This window comes from Motacilla alba, chromosome 3, assembly GCF_015832195.1.
Source record: "Motacilla alba alba isolate MOTALB_02 chromosome 3, Motacilla_alba_V1.0_pri, whole genome shotgun sequence".
In the NCBI taxonomy this organism is placed as follows: domain Eukaryota; kingdom Metazoa; phylum Chordata; class Aves; order Passeriformes; family Motacillidae; genus Motacilla; species Motacilla alba.
In genome coordinates, this window is record NC_052018.1 from 80,022,871 (window position 1) to 80,045,938 (window position 23,068).

The window sequence follows — 23,068 nt, forward strand, 5'->3', positions numbered from 1 at the left end:
GGAGAGGAGGAGGAGAGGAGGAGGAGGAAGAGGAAAAGGAAGACCGAGGAGGAGGAGCAGGAGAAGCGGGAGCCGGTGCTATGGTGCTGTCGCTCGCGCGCCGCGCGCTCCTGGCGGGCCGCCGGCGGCTCCCCCGTCCCGCCGCCGCTCCCCGCGGTGAGCGCCGCCTCTCCCCGCTTTCCGTGCCGCGCTTCGCGGGGCCGCCCCGCTGAGCCCTTCTCTCCTCTCCTCTCCCCGCAGCTCCGGCGGCGGCGCGGCTCTGCTCGGGCGCGAGGGGCGAGGCGGAGGCGGCCGGCGGGGACGGGGCGATGCTGCGGCACCTGGCGCGCAAGCTGCGGGCCAGCGGGCCGGTCACGGTGGCCGAGTACATGCGGGAGGCGCTCACCAACCCCGGCCAGGTGCGGCGGGGCCGGGCCGGGGCGGTGGGGGCTGTGCCTCGGCCGCCGCTCACCGCGGCCCCGGCCCCTGTGCCGCTTCCCCCTCGCAGGGCTACTACACGCGCCGCGGCGGCGTCGGCGAGAGCGGGGACTTCATCACCTCGCCTGAAATAAGCCAGGTGTTCGGAGAGGTAACGCAGGCCCTTGCGTCTTCAGTTACATTAACCACGCGAGCCTGGCTGGAATCCTGGTGGACAATAAGCCATCCATGAGCCAGCAGTGAGCCCTTGTGGCCAAGAAGGCCGATGGAATCCTGGGTGCATTAGGAAGAGCAGTGCCAGCAGGTCAAGGGAGGTGATCCTGCCCCTCTGCCCAGCCCTGGTGAGGCACATCTGCAGTGCTGAGTCCAGTTCTGGCTCCTCAGGACAAGAGAGACATGGAGCTCCTGGAGTGCCTCCAGTGGAGGGTAACAAAGATGATTGAGCCCCTGGAGCATCTCTGTAATGAGGAAAGGCTGAGGGAGCTGGGCCTGTTCAGCTGGAGAAGAGGCACTGAGAGGAGACCTCATCAATGTCTGTGAGCATCTGAAGGGAGGTGCCAGGAGGATGGAGCCAGGCTCTGCTCGGTGGTGCCAAGCAATAGCACAGGAGGCAACGGGCAGAAACTGATGCACAGGAAGTTGCACCTCAACATGAGGAAGATCTTTACTGTGCGCCAACACTCAGATTGCCCAGAGAGGTTGTGGAGTTTCCCTCACTGGAGACATTTAGGAACCATCTGCACACAATCCTGTGACATGTGCTCTAGGATGACTTACTTGATCAGGGAAGGTGGTCCAATGTGGTCCCTTCCAGTTTCCATCCCAACTGATTTCCAAGACAGTGTTCAGATACCTTATCAATGTCAGAATACTGAAGTAGCATTGATAAGGTTCAAGTTATTTCCCAAGAGAAAAATTGGTTTTGAGGGAGGAAAGGGAGTTTTGTTTTTCTCAATGTCCTTTGTCTGAAACACCATCTGTGCTTAGTAACACTTTCATACAGAACTTGCTTATAAATAAAAAGAGTTATGGTGATTTTCCAGTGTGAAAACTCTCCTCAAAAATAATCTCTAGAGTTTGGTCTGGCTCACTGTGGTTTGTGTATTGTTTCCAGAAGTGGAGATTGGCTAAATCCTGTTCTCAGTGATGCTTTGGTAAATGCATTGTCAGGAAGAACACTTGCCAAAGGCACCTGGGCAGTGACCTGCATTTAGGTGAAAGTTCTTGCTGCAGCCAGAACAGACTCCTCACATTTACTGATGGAGAGTTGCTTCTGCTGGGCTGACAGCAATCAATGACCAGTGTTAATACTTAAAGACAAGAACGTGATGTTATGTATTGTAATTCTTCTTAGCTTTAAAATATCAAATGCTATGTTATCTCAGTTTTTATCAGACGACAGGCAGGTATGATTTTCCACAAGTGCTGAAGCTATTTCTGTAACCCTGTGTGTTGTTTCTCACTGACAGTTAATAGGAATATGGTACATCAGTGAGTGGATGGCCATGGGCAAACCAAGCACCTTCCAGCTGGTGGAGCTGGGCCCAGGGAGGGGCACCCTCACTGAGGATATATTGCGGGTAGGTGAAAACCATTCCTGTTCTTTGCTTCTGGCTGTATTGCATAGCTGCAGTGAAATCTGAAGGGAAGATGTTTTGCTGTCAGGATATACCCTTCCCTAGTAGCCAGGTCACTTCAGTCAGGTTGGCACTCAGACTCTGATTACAATGGATGAGTTTCTGGGACCAGGGCTCTCAGGTGGAAGCAGACTGGGGGCCAGCGTGTGCACCCTGCACGGACACGCCTGTGACCTTCCAAACACCACTGGATAGAAGGGGAGGGCAGGAATATTCCACTGTAGATTATTTCTGTGTAGGGAAATGTTATCCAAACTGAAAACCACCCAGGAAGGTGTTGCTATGTGTAATTGAGATGGAGACCTTAGTGTAAAGAACAGAATGGGGGAGTACAATTACACAGAATAAAACTATGTTAATTCCTTTGGGCATTCAGGGCCTTATTTCTTTTGAGCTAATGCTTTGTGTTCAGTCATGCCTGCATGGCTGTCGTAATTAAAATGCTGCTGATTCATAAACAGACTTCTAATGGGACTTAGCACCACATAAGAACTTTTCTTCTATTTACATATGTTAATAAAAATAGTGAAATGTGGGATATCAAGCACTTCTTCAAGGTGGCAGGGAAAACAACCATTTATCTTCTAATGTGTCGTAATACGACACGAAAAGATGACACAGACACTGCTGCTCTCTAGGTGAACAAAAAAGAGGGACCTTTATTTTCTGATTCTAACATTTATAGTTTTCCAAAAGTGACAGTGGATTGGAGGGTGACAGTGCTACCTCTCCAATGACACTGGACAGACTAAGAGTCCATCAATTCTCTCCTCCTCCATGAAAGAATGCAAAACATAAGTTGTTTACAGAACTGTGTGTGAGAAAGTTTGTTACAAGAATGCAAACATCAGAAGGCTTAGCAAAGTCTTAGAAAATCAGGGTGACACTAATGCATACCTTCTACAGGTCTTAGAGGAGCTGCTACTACTCTTCCAAATGGGCATTTCATGTTGATGTCCTTACAGCCCTGTAATGTATAGCCAACTTTTTTGAAGTGCAGCAGCTTTTATTAAGATTTATGAAGAAACTCGCATTTCCTACTGGAGGAGCAAAATGCAATCTCTCTCACTGAGATTGTTTTGTTAGTGAAAGCCAACTAAAATCTTTTATCTTGAATAGTTAATAGTGAATAGTAAATAGTGAGAAGAAAGATTAATGCTTAAACCTTTAATGTACACAGCACAAGGCTGCCTCTAATAGAATTCATCTGCCTTTATAGGTCTTCAAGCAGCTCGCCTCTGTTCTTAGTAAATGTGATGTCTCTGTTCATCTGGTAGAAGTGAGCCCCAAACTCAGTGAGATCCAAGCAGTGATGCTGACAGGAGGGAAGGTGCATCCAAGCCCTGAGGATGAGTCTGCTTACATGAAAGGCATTAGCAAGACTGGAATTCCCATTTTTTGGTACAGAGACATTCAAGATGTGCCACCAGGTAAGGAGTTTGAGTGCCTCGTTAAAGGGATGGTGTCCTTCCTTCACTGACAGCTTTTGATAGCAGAGGGCATCTCTGCTAGCCTTCACACTGGACAGAAAAGTAGTTATATACATATTTGTTCTGACTTGTAGGAGTCTGAGGCAGGATCTTGGTTCATTTTCATCACTGCTACCTATTCTGTCTACCTTCATTTGGGTGTAGCTACCTAATTTCCTATATTCTGACTTTTTTTTTGATGGGGAAAAAAAAAAAAAACAACACTTTACTGGCTCTGCCTGAATCTCCTTTCACAAGATAGTGGTCTAAAATTCATGGACTGGTAGCTAGAGCTAGCTGTAGAAATGGTATCTTTAATGTGTGCAAGCTGGAAGTAATTACATTTTTTTTTCACAACCACATTAACTAGCTTAATTCATTAAAAATCATAAAAAATATTTTAAACTGAAAACTGCTCTGGAAGTGTTAATAATTTAATGGATTCCTTTTTTACCTTCCCACAGGTTACAGCTTTTATCTAGCACATGAGTTCTTTGATGCCCTGCCAATACATAAGTTTCAGGTATAGCAAGATTATTGATTTTAATTGTGACCATCTGCTTAAACACTTTTTCTCTGGGGAAGAGCAGAATTAAGGTGCCAAACTAGTCACATGCCCTGTCTCTGGTGATGAAATAATTCTGAGTTGGGCAAATAAGGCTTAATTCAGCTGAAAACTGTAAAATTAGTAATTATTTTTGAATGGAAAAACTTGAGGAAAGCTAAGGATTTCTTTCTGCTGAGATAACTCTCAAGGTTTTGGGTTTTTTTATTCCTTATGCTACATTAACCCAGCTTTTAATTTCCACATGATGTTCTGTAATACTACTGACAAAAGACTGAAGGGCTTTCACTTGAATAGTAATGAGAGCAGTAAAATAGAGGCTAGTTACAATTCAGAAGTAACCAATTTATGAAAATTACCAGTAGAATGAAATCTTTTATTTTGCTAAGTTAAATGTTGCACTGTCAATAAAAGAAGCAGCGTGTTTCTTCAGAGCATCATTCATTCCTTTTAAGTATCATTAAATCTGTATTTGTTGGCTCTGCAGATGAGACTCCACCACAAGCTTTTTCTGAGGCAGTTACTGGAATTAAATAAGAATTAGTAATAGTTGTTAACAATGTATTGTTCCTAAAATCTTTGTGAAAAGGTTTTAGGTTCAATGAAATGAACAAGATACTGTGGTAGCTGTTGAGTGTAACATGAGTGCTTTGGGCTCGTTGAACAGCGAACGGAGAAAGGCTGGCGTGAGGTGTTGGTTGATATTGACCCAGAAGTTCCTGACCAGCTGCGGTTTGTCCTGTCACCGTCCGGGACCCCCGCGACACAAAACTTTATTCAGGTGAGGTTATGCCTACCAGAGCTCATCCTTATACCTCTATTGACTCTTTCAAGTACATATAGTGATTCTCAGTTACTCTGACAGCAAGAAGGCTCTCAGTCTATAAATGAATAGAGCTTAAAATTTCCGCAAGCATTTTGCTTTGTATGCTGTGAAACAGCAGCATGAAAACTACCACGTGTATCAAACTTTGCAAAATAGAGCTTGAACACACAAAATGCCTCAGAGAGCAAACCAAGGCAGCAAGTGATGGGCAGAGTTCTCCAATGTATGTGTGGCATCACGATCTCAAGAGTGGCCCTGCTCCAGCCAGGCTCTCAGCCTGCTGCAGGGTACTCAGGGCAGCTGCCTGCTCAGTGCTGGCTGGCCTTTAATGGAAAGTGGCTGTGGTTTCTTCCTGAAGTGCACTGGATACTCAAACCTACAAAATTAAGTACTAAGATTAAACGGAGCTGCAGAGTCTCACACAGGAAGGCCTCTTGGAAGGGTGTGCTCAGCTGAAGCACTTTTTCCTTTAGTACCACAGTAAGGAAGTTTCACCTGATACAGATACTCTTGGTAGAAAAATTTTCATTTGACTACAGGTTATTGAAGAGGGGACTGAAATCCAGCACTCAGAAAATACTAATTGAGAATGAGTGATAGCAAAAACTAGCTCAAGCCAGTATAGGTAGCCTAGAATGCACCTCCTGTACCTGCATGTCCCAGCAGAGCAACAGCCCCAAGACACCAAGTGTGAGGGATACTTGCCTTGTGCTTGTCTGCTAATACAGTTGTTCTGGTCATTGAACTGTGCACTAGCCAGAAGAAACAAGAGACCACGTGGAAGTGTGCCCTGAGGCTGGTGTCATTGTGCAGAGGCTGGCCTCTCGGATAGAGAAGGATGGTGGGGCTGCTCTGGTTGCAGATTACGGCCACGATGGAACCAAAACTGACACTTTCCGGGTAAGGCACTTGCCCTGCAGCAATAAGCCAAAAGACTTTGTTATCTTTGATCATTAGGTTCTTGCAAAATTAAGTTCATAGGTGGGCATAATAGCAAAAACTGCATCAAGCTGAGTAATTCCTGTTTAATCGGTACCCAGAAGGGTTTCTGTCAGATGGAAAAGGTCATCTGAGCTCTTGCTACTCTAAATTTATCTCAAATTTTCCATGTATAATTTGTTATTGTCACCATTCAAAGGCACAGCTTAATTTTTGCTGGCCCCAGCTATGATGGTCAGACTACAGCTCAAGTGTAATCTTCCAATTTCATTTTCAGGGTTTCCGTAATCACAAACTTCACGATGTGCTGAGTGCTCCAGGTACAGCCGACCTGACAGCAGATGTTGATTTCAGCTACCTTCGAAAGATGGCACAGGGAAAAACAGCTACATTAGGCCCTATAAAACAGAGGGAGTTCTTAAAGAACATGGGCATTGACCTCCGACTGCAGGTACAAGAGTGTTCACAGCTGCAGAGCTCTCTCAATCCACAGGCAATACTCTAAAGCAGCACAAGAGCTTTAGTAAAAATCTTTGCTTTTAAAATGAAGTTATTCAAAATAGTGTGTAGGTGTGAGATCAGAAAGTTGTTTCTGCTAGATGTAAGTTACTCCAGATCCCTGAAAGTAAATTGATCATATTGTATTTAGGAGCATTTAATGCAAAACTTGCATCAGTGTATGGGCTGTGGACCACCACCAGTGATCTCACCAGTTCTACCAACCATCACAGCACAGTGAAAAGGATGCAAGAAGGGATTGCAGGTATGCAGGAATTTATAGGAATGCATGAGGGGCTCTAACCTGCTTTTTATTTTTCCAGGTGCTCTTGCAGAATTCAAGTGACACAGCAACTCGTGAGCAGTTACTTCACAGCTATGATATGCTGATGAATCCCGAGAAGATGGGGGACTGTTTTAATTTCTTTGCCCTGTTGCCTCACCACAGACTTGCACATCCTGACAAGAAAGATAAGCCAGAATCAAAGTCTCCCCTACCACCTGTTGCTGGATTTAATGAACTGTTACTAAAGTAATTTCAAATACTGTCTCAAAATGCATGATGGCAGTTTCAGAATACGTCTGGTGCAGCACACCAAACCTCCGGACTGACCTACTCAAAGCAGTATGAGTGGAAATAAAACACTGCACATACAGAAACCAGCACACACACAGCAGAGAATGAACAGTGGTTTGGGGGTCTTACAAGAGAACAGAGTGAAATATTTACTAGTGGAATCAAAACTTGTTAGTAACAAACATGCACTAAGGATATTAAATGTATTCAAGCTTTGGTACTTGAATAAAATCAAGATGCCTTGATGACGTCTCTGAAGATATTTTTATAAAGAGAATAGTGACAGGATGCACGTAAAAGGAGTTCCTGCTGGCTGAATTTCCACAGCAAGACATATTTAATAAATCCACAAACAACAAAATATAGAACCATTTCCTCCTAAGAACATTTGATAGGAGAGATAATTCATGTAAATAAAAAGGACAAGTCTGATAGGGAAATAAATTTTATTTTCAAGCTTACCAGAGGATATTTACAGACAATGGGGTGTATAAAAATATAAAAGTACTTGACAGTGTCATTTTGAGGCTATAAATTTTACATGAGCTTTTTTCTAGCATCACCATAGCATCACTATTGCTTGAATGAATGCAACTTAATTCATCTAGGGTAAGGGTATTAAACACTGTAACCTACTGCTGTCAAAGTCTGCAGTAAAGGTAGAAAAAAGGGAATAAAAAACTCAGCTATTTTTACTACTCTAGGAACTTTACTCATGATGTAAGCCTGATTTTTTTTGGTTTCTTGACTACTAGCTGCTTGTGGCTTCTCTTGTCTGGCTCCATAAGTCTGCATATGATCAGGCAATCTCCTCCAAAGGCCAACAGCATTATTGTTATTTTAATACAACTTGAAGAATAAATAGCTAATACAATATTTTGAAGCAGAGCAGACTTCATGGGGAGAGACAAAAGCCAGGCCTTCTACTTCATTATTGTCCCCTCCTTCCTCTATTCCGGTTGTGCTTTTTCAAGTGACTGAGCTGCTTTATTTCCTCCATTACAACAAACAATAAACCCACAGGTAAACCTGAAGTAACAGCTCAAGTAAAAAATCTGAAGTTTAAAACCAAACTGCATCTACATATTACAGTTATGATGGAATATAGCAATGGCTTCACTGAAATTTGGTCACTTGAGCACTGGAAGTTTTTCAGCAGCACTGTTTTCCTTGCCAAGAGCAGGCAAATACCAAACTACCAATGTCAGAGGTGATTGCTCTGACTGCAGAGATGAAAAGCAGTGCCTCTTTGAACAGTCAGTCCTGAAACCCTCTCTAGACAGGGTTAAGAATCCAGAGCTCAGCCTTTGCCAACACAGACACCTACGAAATGCAGTGGCAGACAGATAAAGGCAATGGGAAAGAGTGAGTTAAAGACCCAGACCTACCTGTGGGCACATGCTTCTGCAGCTGCCACTGACCACTGCCAGGTCACTGCTGCTGCAGGCAGCTGCCAGCTCTGAACTATGTAACATTTTGGGTATAGCTAACAACTTAGAAATCTGCTCACCTGTTTCCTTACCTGAATAAAAACAGTAGAAAAAAATACTTATCTACACACAAACAAAAAAGAAAAATCTTTGTAGAAGAGAGGAGATACCCCAAAGCCTCTCACTGCCTTTGCAGTATCAGTATTTTAGAAATATTTCCAACTAAGCTCCAGTTAAGCAGCTTGGCACATCGGGGATGCATGCAGCCATTTAGCACCCTCCAGGAGCACAACACTGTTAAACCACAAAAAAAGGATTTCACCCTTTTCATTTTTTAAAATAAGATCAAAAACCCTCTTCCATTTGCATTTAGCATTATGGCCTCAAACTTCTTTGAAATACCATTTACTTGAACTGTCCAAGGGAACCATTTCCAAAGAACACTTCTGCTTCCCTTCTACTGGGCCACACGTCCAGTTAGTGGTTGGGAATCCTTCAGTTGAGGCATGTGCACAGAAAAAACTGAGATAGGAGTTGCTTTTGGACTCTTCATTGAACTCAAACAGTTCTGAGCACAGTAAAGAGGATGGGAGGGGCTGCAGGTTAAGGTGGGAAGGCAGAGTTCTTTCTCCTATAATCCAGCTGCCCTGGCAGAAGCAACAGCTGCTGTGCTATCCACTGTTCCTTCTAGGTTTTGAGCAGAGTTAACATAAGCTAGCAGGCTACAAACTACTCCTGATGTAAGTCCAGGGAACCATAAAAAATTAGAAAAATATTAGAAGACTTTAAAAATCTTACTACTCAAAATGACAGAAGAAAGCTGCATGTATTTTTTCCCTATTTTTCCACATCCTTCTGCTAGAAGCTGGTCTTCCAGAGTGAAAGGATATGCTACATCAAGTCTTGTGTGCTCTCTGCATTATTTGTGTAGTTTTAAGGCAAAATGCCTTTGGTGTGTATCAATGACGTTCCAGCCTTGCATAGCAGCGCACTGTTGTGTCTTATTGCTTTTTTTAACAGACAAAATAAAAGCCTAGCACAGCTTTGGTTGTCATCTCTTTAGAATGTCAGCCAGCATTTCAAGAGGAATGTAAGAAGTTATGGGGTTTTCCTTTTTTTTTTTTTTTTTTTGTTGCTTTCTGTAAAAAGTTAGGGCCAAGACACACATATTTAACTGTCTAAACAGCAGCAAATTATTCCTTCATCTATGAAGCTGTATTCAACTAAACCACCATGTTTTGCTTTAGCCAGGGTATTCTGTACTGATTTCTTTATAGGGTCTCTTCACCATCCACAGTTTGAGAAACAGGAGATGTATCTAAGTAACAGAAAACAGTCCTCGATGACTAGTACATAGGGATTAGAAAACTATTACAAAACTTTTACTGCGTAGGCTATGAAAAAAACAAAAACCCTTGAAAAACGCAACCCATTCAGTCTGTACACACTACACCTCAGTAATGGCTTTGTAGCCACCCAGCTCGGTGAAATGTTACCCAACAGGGCTTTGTATCCCACTGTCCAGTAACTACTCAGAGTTAAAGTCAGGGATGGAGAAAAGTTTGTGGACAACAGTCTATTCCCATGGCAATGCAAGATCTCTGGGGCTTTACACACCAAACTAATGTGTACAGCATTTGGAAAGAGCAATAGCTATTCCACTTCTTTCAGTTTCTGCCTGGAGTATCCTTCTTTGCTGCAATTTAGCGTAACAAACAAATCAAGGGTCTTCTTCCATGTCATCTGGATTGGGAGCCATAATGAAGTGCTGGGGGTACTCGAGGTTGTGCTCGTAAGCGTGTTCTTTCCAGCGTGCATCATCGCTCTCATGGGTAATGTAACGCTCTCCAATGCGTGTTTCAAATTCTCTGAGGTCAAGCCAAGTCTGATAATCCTAAGGAGTAAAAGAGATTTAAGGAAGCAGTTTTAAGAAACAGCAGCTCTACATTCCCACAGATTTCTGCAGTTTGTGTCCATTTTTAGTGTAAATAGCCACAAGATACAACCAACAAGATCTGTTAAAAAAAAAGCCCCAACATTGTCCACAAAGAATAGTTCAAAATTAAATAGGCTAGTATCTAAAGTTGTCAAAGCAGCAAATAAACTCCATTCCAAACTTCTAAAGGGACTACAAGTTACGGCACACACCAGGGCATGTGTCAACTTCAGCACTGAACAAATAATGTTTGGCTCCAGGATGATATCACAGTGCTCCATGCACTCATCACTGCCCAAAGTCAGGGGGGAAGCCAGAAGAGTAAACCCATGTTGTTGACAGACAGAAAGGAAAAGGCGGGAGAGACAGTAAGACAAATTTCCCTTGAGGAAAGAAGGCATTCATAGATGGTCAGAACCCTGGAGCACATCAAATGTAAAGCTAAAACCAGAAATGCCCAAGCCTTCATGAATGCTTTTTAACAGAATGTGACACTTGCAGTTTTCATAAGCCTCTGAAGGATTTCAGCCAAAAAAATTATTCATCCATTATAAACATACTGAAAAAGGCAGATGGGCTTACCTGTAACCATGGGTGACTAAGGGATTTGTCAACACTGAAACGTTTTCTCATCTTCACTTGAAGCAAATTGTTTATTAAATCAATGGCTGGCAAAGAAGAACAAAAATTACATTGTTTAAATACTAATTACCTCTATCATCATTCACATGCTGCAGTAATTATTTTTTATGTGTGAGTGTATCCTACACGGAATACCTTTAAATTTAACCAAGCTCTTGAATTTTATATTTAGCTTTGCTTATGTTAAATGTGGCTACCAAATAGGTAGGGGGTAAGTTCCCCCTACTTTTGATGGAAACACTAAAAGCTTTACTGTGTTATTCATTAATCTTTTTCCCTACTGATTTTAGTGATTTTCAGATATGCCTAAAAAGCTTGAGCATAATCCTCTGCTCCATAATGATATAGGTACTTCCACAATTGTATACTTTTGTATAGGTCCTTCCACATCTACCTGTGTATTAATCATGTATTAACCAAACATGGGAGCAACATATAACCAAAGCTGGCACTGGAGAGCTCTAGAGACCAGATTTGTAAACGTCTAGATTGTTCAGACCTGACACTTAATTCCGTACTTCCTAATGTACAAACTAAAATTCCAGATTCAACTTTGAACTGTTTCTGTGATTATAGTTCAGATAAAATATACCAGCAGTCAGCAAATACCCACACATGAATTAACCTTCCTTTGGGACTTTTGGGAAGTGTCAGATTACTTATCCCATTCATCATGCATGAAATTCATATTTCTTGCTAAATCTCCTGACTTCCCTGCCCTGAAAATTATCTAAAGCATTATATTCCACAATTTATCTTTCACAAATATATTTACCTCATATTTATCTACTTTGGCATAGTCTACTAAACTCAAAGTATCATTAATTTTTACACTCCTTCCTAAATGAACCTTCATGTTTAAGCATTTGAATGTGTTACCTAAATACACAAACATTCTAATAGAGAAAATTAATTTCTTTACCTTCACTAGAAATTTCCTTCCAAGGATTTGGTGGGTACATAAATGCTGCATTTTGAATCTGATCATTGATATCCTCATCTTCATTAAATGGGAATGTGCCACTGAGGCTCACATAGACGATGACTCCTACTGACCACATGTCCAGGGAGCGGTTGTAGCCTTTGCTCCTGAGCACCTCGGGGGCGAGGTACGCAGGAGTGCCCACCACAGAGCGCCGGAAAGACTTCTCACCAATGATGCGTGCAAAGCCAAAATCACACAGCTTCACCTGCAAAAGCAGCACATTTCAAACTGAGAAATCCCTGCTTGACTTCACACCCTTTATGCCATCATTTAAACATTGTACTCATGCACACAGAACAAAACCCCATGTAAACCAGTCCATTAAGGTTTTAGCTTGCTGGGTTTGTAGCATACAGATCAGCCACGCTTCAGATCAAGACCTGAACTGGCCCTGCACAGACTCAGGTCTGAGGCAGTTTGTGTATCACATGGCCACAAGTATGCAAATAGGGAAAAAATATCTTGATTCCAAACCCAGCTCATTTTCAGAAGTGAATCCTCACTCTCAAAAAGCACAGAACCAAAGTTAAAAACACACACGAATCCCAGCCAAATCACATTCCTCTTAATCATATTCCTGAAGTTTCGGCTACACGGAAATCAAACAATGAGTTTTAGCTTGAACTCAGACCCAGCCAGCTCTTGACAGAACATCCCAGTAAAACGCATTAACAGCTGGCACATGCACCAATGCTCAAATCTTCATCCTGCAACAGTTCCTTAATTTGAACACAGCAGGCACTTGCAGAGATGAAAAGATCCAGATCAAGTTCAAAATGTAACCCCAAGTCAATAAGCCCTCCTCAGAGTATAGGAAAGAGCAATGCACTATAGGCACTTACTGAGACAAGGGAAAAAAAAGAGACAACTACAATACATGCAGTTTGAGTAATTCTAGAAGTCAATTGAAAATCTCACAAGAGGTTGTTTTTTAAGCAGCTGTGTCGATATTGCTTTTAAAAAACCCCAATTAATAGTAATGAAAAGTACTGTTTAATCTTCACTCACTTGAGGGAATGGTTCTGCTGATGCTAGTAGTACATTTTCTGGTTTTAAATCACAGTGCACGATATTCTTGAAGTGTAAATTCCTCAAAGCAACAAGTATCTATAAAATGAAAGAACACTTTCAGAATACACTCAAGCAGATCAGAAGTGTCAAAAGACACACAGACTAACCAATATAGCAATTTCTATCAACATAGTCAAGAACTAACCCATATATACTGTGCAAGTGCTGTTTTTCCAGCTTACCAAGACTTGAAAACCAGGTGGTTTATTTTCCCCAACCCTTTTTCCCCTCCTCCTCCTCTGTCTTTTTGAATGCTTACTGTTTTGACATTAATTTTTAGATGTCCATAATGTTATGTCTTGGGAAAGAAGGGCCAAAAAAATTAACGTAATTAGCATTCAAAGTTCTTTTCTTGTTTATTCAATTTTCATTAGATGTGTAGCTCTCTATGCTGTCTCTTAAATAACATACAGAAAATTCCTTCTCCAAATTCCCATATAATTACAATCTTGTAATTATAATAATATAATTATATAATATATAATATCATATAATTATAATCTTATAATTACAAAACCCAAATCTAGCCTTTCCTTTCAAAGCAGAGGAACTGACTACTCACCTGTGTGACCATGAACTTAGTTATTCTTTCTGGAAGTCGACTTTTCTCACTAGAAAGAATCATCTCTAGCATATCTCCATGAAGCTTTTCCATCACAACAAAGACTCGTTCTGGGGTTTCAAACATACATTCCAGGTTCACAATCCCAGGGTGGTGCAAATTCTAAAACAAAGTAGCACAGGTATATCACTAAAATAAAACAGTATGAAATAGCCTGAATTACACAGAAATACTGACCACAAGTCAAAAAACCACTTACAAAGATACAGGTGAAAAAAAATCTGAGGAAAGAAACTAGCTTGAAACAAATGTCAACCCATGAAACACGCCAACTACTAAGGATAACTTGTTTAATACAACTTAGCTCAAATTACTAATTTTACAGTTGATGCTTGTTCAGTACTCAAGTTACTGAGTATAAGAATAATACTCAAAGACTGAGGAGCCAGTAGTGGAAAACAGCAGAAAATAATACTGAGGGAGTCAACATGGAGCCAAAGTACATGGCTTCAGTGGGATCCCCTACAGCGGGGTAGATAACACCCCCAAGTTATCAACTCTACTAAGTACTCAGGAGTTCCTGCTTTTATAAGATTCCCTCTTCCAAAAGTACTCAAAAATCACAGATGTAAATTTAAAAATCAATTCAGAATACTTAGACACAATATAAAATCTCATTAATGGTCTATTTAAGACAAAACTCTAGCATGACTCCAAAACACTTTTATACCTGGAGAATGGCTACTTCATTACGAAGCTGACTTTCCTGTTTAGTTGGAAACCTCATCTTGTCAATGACTTTGATAGCCACATCTCTTCCAGTCTTCCTATGTTTTCCTAAACAGAAAGTCAGTGTCAGCCATCAAGAGGTAGAAGCAATTCATAGCTATTAAACATTACAGCAGAAATTCCTTTTTGGGGAAAGCAGTATATTCTGTCAAGTGTACAATGTTACCATATTTACATTTAGAATTGCAAATGGTATATGAGTAAAAGAAGTGATCAACCTCCACAGGAATTCTGTAGTTTAAACTTAAACCAGTTACCACTCTGCTGTCAGGTACACATACACTGATATTAGATGTACTGGATTAAGTTTTTGCTTGTGCAAGGGACTTGCACATGAGCAAGTAATAACTATTCCACAGAATATTGCCTCTCCTGTAAAATCAATAACAATTCAGGGCCAAAGTGAAAACAGATCTACACACCCACTGTAGTGGTTTCATACTTTCATGGGCTCCACGTGCACAGGAAATTACACACCTAATACCCTTTGGGAACATGAGAGCAATTAGGTACCCCAAAGAACAGCAACACATTTAACACCCAAGGCAGTCTGCTGTGATCAAAAAGCTCTAAAAGGTTGTGGTAAGAAAAGGTGGCAAGAAAAACACCATGATGACAGCATCACATATTATTCCTTGCTGCAACCTGCATCAGCTCCATGAGACGCATTCTGCAATACACAGGCAGGCTGTGTCCAGGGCGAAGTGAGGAGCTGTTCATGATTCCCCAGCTTCTTCACAGCTGCAGAACTGGCTTCTTTCAGCCACATCAGAGAGGTTAATGGGATCACACACTGCAAGGCCTTGGCAATCTGAGACATTTAATACTAAACTACAACAGAACAGTAAGTCTGCACCAAAGTGTCGTTATCCGCTCAGTGAAGGGTTTGGAAGCCATTTTAGGAGAAGGGACGACACACACAGCTACAGTGCAAGTGGCACAGAAGGTTCTACCAGCACTGCTGTGGGGACCCCAGCTACATCTCAGCACCTCAGCCTCCCCTGCTGGTCCCTGGTCAGCACTGGTGGCCAGGGCTTCGGCAGAGCACAGGAACTGCTCCACAGGCTGCTCTGCCAATCAACTACTGTCTTTAACATCATCATGAATAAAGGGCTTATCTCCACCACATAAAGGAAATTATACTGAAATGTAGCACAAATACAATCAATTACAAACTAAAGGCAAAACACAGAAGGCAAATGCTAGATTGCTAAAGAATGTAAAGCAAACCAATCCATCTAACAAAACACCTAACTACATCCGCTAGACTACAGCTAAAACTTGCCCATGAAGAGTAACAGAAAAGCAGCTTGAAAATTCCTTTTGTTAAACAAAACACAGCCAGTTTTCAGTTTGCAGTTTTACATCAGTAAGAAAATGTCAAAATTATTTTTTTCTGTCTCCCTTTTTTCAGATCTTTCAAACTAATCAAAGTTTGAAAGGAAAAGCAGAGGGAAACTGTTCCCACTGATGCAGGAGTTGAATAGCTATATCCTATAACTTTTGATTTGCGATTTTGAAAATGTTTGTCAAGAATAGGGGACACAAAAAATGCAACAAAAAATAAAAACCCAATCCAAACCCCACAACAACAAAAGCAACTTAGTTTTTCTATTAATTGTTACCACTATTTCAGTATGACTACATGCAGATAAGGTGCAGATAAGCCAGTATCAGAAGTTACCAGATCTAGCCTCTCCAAATACCAGCAACAATAAGCAGTGTATAGAGCCAGAAAAACCATAGTCTTTTATATTGCCATTTCATACTCTTTCAGCTTGTGATTTTATATTAAGAAGCAAGCATATCCTATATATTTTAAGCCCTTATTCAGTAAAAAAAATTCAATGAAAGCTTTTTGTAAGTGTTTATTACACTTGCAAGCACTTGTAAGCATTGAATCATGCAAAACACCAAGCTGAGATTTATCTACAAGGCAATTTAGGAAAAATAAAATCCAATATTAAAATAAATGTCTGCATTTGTTAATTCCTATTCATAGGAGAGGGAGGACATTTTGATTCACACTATGCTTTAAGAAATACAGAGGGGGCAAAAAACCTGACCTCTTTCAAGAGTGATGTAAAACCAGACCAAACTGTATTTCCACCAAGCAGTTTAAAAGTAATAAAGTAATAACTACACAATTGGCACACAGAAAAATCAAAGCCACAATACTTCCTGATTAGAAAGAAAATGTGACAGAAGCAGAAAGATTACCACTTGTAAATCATTACTTATGACTTTTTCTTTCTTTCCAGATTTATGGTCTGTGGTTTTCTCAACACTTGAGATGTAACATGAGATTAAAAAAAAAAAAAAGATATAGAAACAGAGTTCATATGCATTTCTAGTATTTCTCTTTTTTTTTGTGATTACATACTAAAAACAAGTTATATTCTGCAACAAAAAGTTTTAAAAAATAGGTGATAATAGTAGACTTAAAAGCTAGGACTAACGCTCCTGGCAAAGAATACCTCTTTCTATTTTACCCTGCTGATAGAAATTTGTTTGCATCAAGTATGTCAATAATACGTTTGCATCCATACTGTCAAACCATAAATTATGTGTTTTTCTAATTGCTTTTGGCCACATCTCTCAGGTGTCATTCAAATCAGGTAAAACTGACAGCAAATATATGACTTCTAATACTGTAAAGCACGGTGTTAGAATTTGCAATTTAAAAAAATCATAAAACATGGCCAAATTGGATTGCTTTGTATTTAACTGCAGCCAAAAAGCAATGCATACTCTAAACTGATTAGGATGCCAATGCAAAACAGTAAATGCACGAATTTAATTGTAAGAAATACTGTACATAGAACTGCACAGACACGCAGCAAAGTAATCCAAACACAACTTTTAACAAGATTAACTTCACCTAGACATTCTAGATACAGCTAAGTATGAAAAGGATAATTTTATCAACCAGACATTCTAACTTAATAAATGCATAATGGAACATAATGCAATTTACCTCCATATACAATACCAAACTGACCAGAACCCAGCACTTCATCAGCAAATATTTGGTACACAGAGCTGATATCCTAATGCATGAAAAAAAGAAATCACAAATATCAGGAGTCATTAAAATGTTCAGGACCGCATTGGTTATTACTGGCTAGGCTGTAATTATATTTGGCATTAATCAAAATCTGTAAAAGTTACCATCATTACACTGAGGAGTGGGAAAACACAACAAACTTTTCCTGAAGAGGATCCACTGAGCTGCACCAAAAGCAGGGACATACATTCATAAAAACTAACAGCCATGGCAGGTAAGTAGGTTACTTCCTGCAAATAACATGGACTTCTTTACCTACAGTGCTCCGGTGCTGCTTTCTCGTCCAGACACTGCTACTACCAATTACTTTGTAATACTCATCTAAATAAACATCACTGTAATACAATGCACATGACTCACCACATTCTCCTGGACCTGGCAATTTGAAACAGAGATGCTTAGAGACAATTCTTCTGCAATAAAGAAGATAAAGGCAAGTAAATAAAAGTAAGTAAATAAAAAGGGCAGACTTTTTCTAAAAAGAGTGGAAAAATGAGAATCAACAAAACCCTTTACTGACTTCTAACTCAGTATTGGTGAAATGATTTTTAGTGCTGTTTTGCAGAGACTTCATACTCTGGAACTCATTAGATAAATAACCCAGGAAATTTTGCTGGGATTATTTGTCCTTTTTTGTCCTATTCCTGATTGCAAAAACAGTAGAACAATACAAGTGTGTACACAACAGACAGCTGGAGAGCCAAAAGCAATAGTAATTGTATCATAGTTCATTAACGAATAATGATTTCTGGTAGCAGTAAAGAAAAATACAGGCAAGAGGAGCAGGTAGATCTCTCACAGTCAAATGAATGTGGCTTCTTATCTTCTGTGGCACCAAGACATACAGAATTAATGCATAAGAAAAGGAGACAAATCAAAGAAACCAAGTAACAGAATAACTGATAATTAAAAAGGCAATAAAGCCCATAAGATTAAAAAAAAAAATCTTTGTTTCATGGATAAACTACAGAAGCAAATCAATCCTTGGAACATAAGGGCACATTCAGGAAGTGTAATTTCCAAGTAAACGTATCAGATAAAGAATTCTTCAGTCTGCAGCAGACATTGACATGAATTTTTCATTACAGGAATAACATTGATGCACAGGCAAGAAGAGATATACCAAGGAAGGCAGGAAATACCCTTCTTTTTTGACTTCCATGGCCAAAGTAAAGCATCTCAGACTCCAAGTGGTAGATGTCTGTTAGTCTATCTCTCTGAAGGCATTCCAGACCCAACTGGATGTGTTCGTGTGTAACCTGGACCCTGACTTGTCAGTAGGGTTGGACTGGGTGATCTCCAGAGGTCCTTCCAACCCTAACAATTCTGTGATATTATGTTAACTTAAAGAACAAAAAGAATTAATTCATCTCCAAGGTAGACAGAAAACACACTATAAACTTACTAGCACTTTGAAAAGACCCTTTATCATCCTAAAGAGAATTTAGAGAAAAAAAGTCTGATTTTTGCCACCTGTGCTTTATCTCAAAGAAAAAATTTACAGAGAGAAGACAGGAACAATTACTAATTCTCAAAGACACTCTGAAATCTGCATCTGAAATATGAACTCTGAGTCTTGCAGATGCCTCCTGATTATTGACTGAAGTCAGTACTGAAACAACCCTTGCACAGAACACAAGGGAAAACAAGAAAGAAGTCAGACAAAAAAATTCCTAAGGTCAACAAAAACTGCTTCAAGGTAATTAAAAAATAAAGATACAGTTTTTGAAAGTGTTTAACAGAACACACTGAACCCTCATCCACAGATGGCTGCAGAATACAAAATAACTCGGAGGCAAAGAGTGAGTTCTTCCTTCCAAATAAATCCATTTTTGTAGTGTCTGAAACGTGCAAGAGTAAGGGCAACGAAGCAGTCACTTCTAAAGAAATTAGTAATGCCACAATTCCACACAACTTCTACAGCAGGTAGATTGTCTCTACAGCAGACAGGTTTCTTTCTCGTTTTAGCTCAGAATCAATCCACAAAGAAACACCCCACCCAAACACCAGGTTACAAAGGATCCTTTGCCACGGGTTAGACTGGGAGAACATCCTCATTTCTAACTACCTCTGGCCACAATGGGGTGTATAATCACTAGATAGTGCCTTGTGGACACTGTGATGCTACAAATTCCTTGTTGCTGCAAGTATTTCAAGAACTAGCAATGTCTCCCTCCTACTTTTGGTATTTTCATTTAAGAGCATGTATTTGAGACATTTTTTAAAATAAAATATAACTATCTTAAGGGCTCTTGAGATACATTTCATGATTCACAAAGTGTAGGAAGAAGCAGGATGAACAGACATTTTGTGGTCTTCTGAGAGTTTAAAAACCAACCTGAGTTGTCTAAAAATATGTAAATAGCACTCCCCAACTCACAGTAGTTTCTTATACTACTACAATCCTAAACATTCTAAAATACTTTCTCTCAGCATCTACCACTGCAGTTCTATTCCCTACCAATGTCAATGGAATGTTATTATTAATATCTGAAAAACTATTTGTTTTAGAAAAATCAAGTGTCTTTGCAAGTCTGTCAGCAACAGTAAGCCTTAGGTGCTAGAAAGCAAAGAGAATTTTGGTGTATCTATATAGAGATATGTATGTACATATATATGAAACTAAAAATTCCGTATCAAAAGTGGCATTTTATGTGTGTATAAAGCCAGGTATGAGGTACCATCTCACAGGTATGTTTCTTCACTGTAATTACATACCAATGCCAGTACTGGCATTTCATAGTTTACTATTTTAGATCATTGCTGCATGTGCAGGAAGTGCCTTTACCTCAGACTAGCATTTACATTCTTAACTGTTGCTGATGCAGAGTAGCCAGGTATCAGAGACAGAGCAACTGATCTCAGAATCTACTGCAAAAGAAAATCTTACTGCAAGGAGATTAGAGTAGCTGGAATTTGAAAGGAAACCAAAAATTGAAAGCGTAAATCTCAGTACAGAATGAGAATGAATGTTGTTGCAAGGAACAAGGAGATGTCTTAAAAGAAAACAATATATAAGTTTAGTGGAACCTTGATAATGAATATAATCCTATGCCAGATGAAAAAGGGGAAGGTGCATAAAAAGAAGAACAGGGTACTTTTTATAACTACTCACAGATTAGAAAAAGTTTTTTACATCACTGATGGTATTTACATACCAACACTAACTCCTTTTCTTCTCCTTAGCTACTGACATCTCATAGAATTTTAAAAATATAAACATATATAGATACTAACATCAAAAAAAAACCCCAAATTTGGCTCTTTCAAAGTGTATGCATATAATCTGAATGTATTTATTTAGTTATGTATATTAGAAATATCTAATCTGTACTCCCTTTTTACATCTGTGTGTGTTCTTAGGGGTCCCACAATAAAACTCTGCATTCATATTGTAAATCTGATTCTTTACTACGTTCTGCTACAACAGATTAAAGGATTTGCCCACCCTCCACAAACCTGAGGGTCACTTTTTAGAGACTCATGGAAAATGATTAACCCAATTCAGCAGATAACCAACAGACAACACTTCACTCTAAATAAGCACTCTTCCCAAAGGAATCACTACTATCAGCAGCTTCAGCACATGAACAAGAGCGTCTCATCTGCCTGCTTACTGTGATCTTTTCCTTGTCCTGCAGCAGTGCAAACGCTAGGCTGAGGAGTGACTGGCATCAAGGCCTGGCGGATGGCTTTCTCCCAGCCCTGAGCTACGTCAAGTCCAACTCCAGAGGCAGCAAGAACGGGACTGTGATGAGTGCTGCCATTGTTCTCGCCAACAAAGTACACCATGGTGTCAGTGATGATCTCAAAACAGTAGGGGTTGCTGCCCTGCACCACATGTGAAAAATCTCGAGGCGGAGTCACCTGGAGAATTTCTGAAAGTGGAATCTCCTGAAGAAAGATATTAAAAATTAAAAAATGAAAATGCACATAATATTTTAATATACTAACACCCATAAATGCAAGCATTGCAAAGAAACCAAATCAAATACACCAAAAAAACAAAACCAAACCACCAAGCTTCATAAATAAAATTGAACTGCGCATGACCATTGAACACCCGGTGTTCTGAATTCTATATACAAGCCTAGACAGACTTTCAGGCCCACCACAGTTGTCTCTAAACAACTACTATTTTCTACTCAAACTACATTTATGTTCATCATGAGACACACCCCCACTACATGGGTAAGCGATGCACAAATAGAGAATGACCATTTTCTCCTTGCAGTTTATAGAGCTTAGGCAGAGAAGAGCAGGAGGGGGAGAAAGTGAAACAGTAACATTAAGGAGAGGATGCAGCCATACACACTAATCAACAGGCACTGCTTTGTGCATCAGAAGCGTTTTGGGTAAAGATTCTCTTTCATACAGATATTAGCAGATATTATCTGCATACAGATATTATCCTCTACCCAGTTTAAGACCATGGTACAAGAGTATTACAGAACAGATCTCAAGGAAGAAATGGTTTCACGTTCACGTAGGTGGAGGAGGACATTCCACATCCATGGGAAGGTGCAGGTGCATGTCACTTGCAAGAGTAGTGAACAAGCAGATGAACACCGGGCAGGCATTAGGAGGATAAGAGACAGCAGCTGATTGAGATGAAGAGCAAATAAATGTAATGGCAAAAACTGTGAATTACTCTAACAGCAAAGACAAACAATCAGATCTAAGCAGTTAAAACAAGGGGTGCAAAGGGGCAAGTGAAAGGACTAAAAGCAGTGATGTAATGGAGCAACAAGCAAGGAACATATTTTACCAGCTGTGTTTTGAATGCACAGGGCAATACAAGTATCAGAGAGGTCTGAGAAGAGACTGCATTGGTCAAAATAGGGATGAAAAGGATCTGGGCAAGTTTAGCTGGGTGTACAGAGAAAAGGCTTGATCTTAGAGATGTTATAAAGGAAGAAGCTGCAAGATTTGGACCCCCACCTAAAGGCATAAGACAAGAAAGGGAAAAGTCCTGTTTACACATTCAAATGCATTTTCTCAATATTCCACCACCAAACACAATCCTATATTGACAATACACTAAGCTTCATTTATATAAACATAAGGCTATACAATAAATTTTCTTGTAAATCTTGCTTGAAACTTTCAGTTGTACAGTAGGGAGCAACTGAATTTGAGGAATGTTGAAATAAAACACATAAGCATGCAAACTTTCAGTCGCTACTCAGAGAACACAAAAATCCAAGCCTTCATTCAACTGGTAGCCAAAGAAATTCTCTGGTAATTGTGAGGAAAGCTTAATATGCCAGGTAATTCAGGAGAATAGTACATGCAAAAATGTAAGGAGAGACATACTCAAGGGAATTAGAGCAGGAGCTGCAAGCAACTTCTCAGAGTTAGTCTTGGTCCTTCTCACTTACAGGCTTTGGGCAACAATTAACCTGGTCACAGTTTTGATTCAAAAAGAGATGGAAAAATGGAATAATACGTAAACTGCTCACAGTAGATTTCATATCTATAAAGCACTGAATAAATAAAATTAAACATAATTATTACTCATCATTAATTACCTTGTAATATTTTGTTCCAGATTCATTTTGAAATAGTGTGAGGCATTTGCTGTCCAGTCTCCAGTAATGTCTTTTTCTCTACAAAATGCACAGTACAATTACAGAAGGAATAAACCTCTCAAATGGC

General features: G+C 40.1%; 2 protein-coding genes across 5 annotated transcripts in view; one reads left to right on the top strand and one right to left on the bottom strand.

The window, feature by feature from the left end:
• Positions 1-36: 36 nt before the first annotated feature.
• NDUFAF7 (NADH:ubiquinone oxidoreductase complex assembly factor 7) lies at positions 37-7,173 on the top strand. Its single transcript, XM_038131269.1, has 10 exons — positions 37-156; positions 241-398; positions 488-568; positions 1,887-1,997; positions 3,274-3,484; positions 3,988-4,046; positions 4,756-4,869; positions 5,671-5,814; positions 6,131-6,304; positions 6,675-7,173. The coding sequence occupies exons 1-10, from the start codon at positions 81-83 to the stop codon at positions 6,885-6,887; spliced, it is 1,341 nt and encodes a 446-aa protein (XP_037987197.1). The 5' UTR covers positions 37-80; the 3' UTR covers positions 6,888-7,173.
• A 2,286-nt stretch (positions 7,174-9,459) lies between these two features.
• PRKD3 (protein kinase D3) overlaps positions 9,460-23,068 on the bottom strand; it is a 42,383-nt gene continuing 28,774 nt past the window's right edge. For all 4 annotated transcript variants that reach the window (XM_038131267.1, XM_038131265.1, XM_038131266.1 and 1 more), the window contains exons 10-19: positions 22,942-23,019; positions 21,028-21,304; positions 17,771-17,823; positions 17,321-17,393; positions 14,285-14,391; positions 13,555-13,716; positions 12,930-13,028; positions 11,859-12,126; positions 10,877-10,962; positions 9,460-10,252 (exon numbers count right to left, since the gene is read on the bottom strand). In XM_038131267.1, the coding sequence (XP_037987195.1) occupies positions 10,079-10,252; positions 10,877-10,962; positions 11,859-12,126; positions 12,930-13,028; positions 13,555-13,716; positions 14,285-14,391; positions 17,321-17,393; positions 17,771-17,823; positions 21,028-21,304; positions 22,942-23,019 (1,377 nt within the window). In that variant the 3' untranslated portion in view covers positions 9,460-10,078. The remainder of the gene's footprint in view (positions 10,253-10,876; positions 10,963-11,858; positions 12,127-12,929; positions 13,029-13,554; positions 13,717-14,284; positions 14,392-17,320; positions 17,394-17,770; positions 17,824-21,027; positions 21,305-22,941; positions 23,020-23,068) is intronic.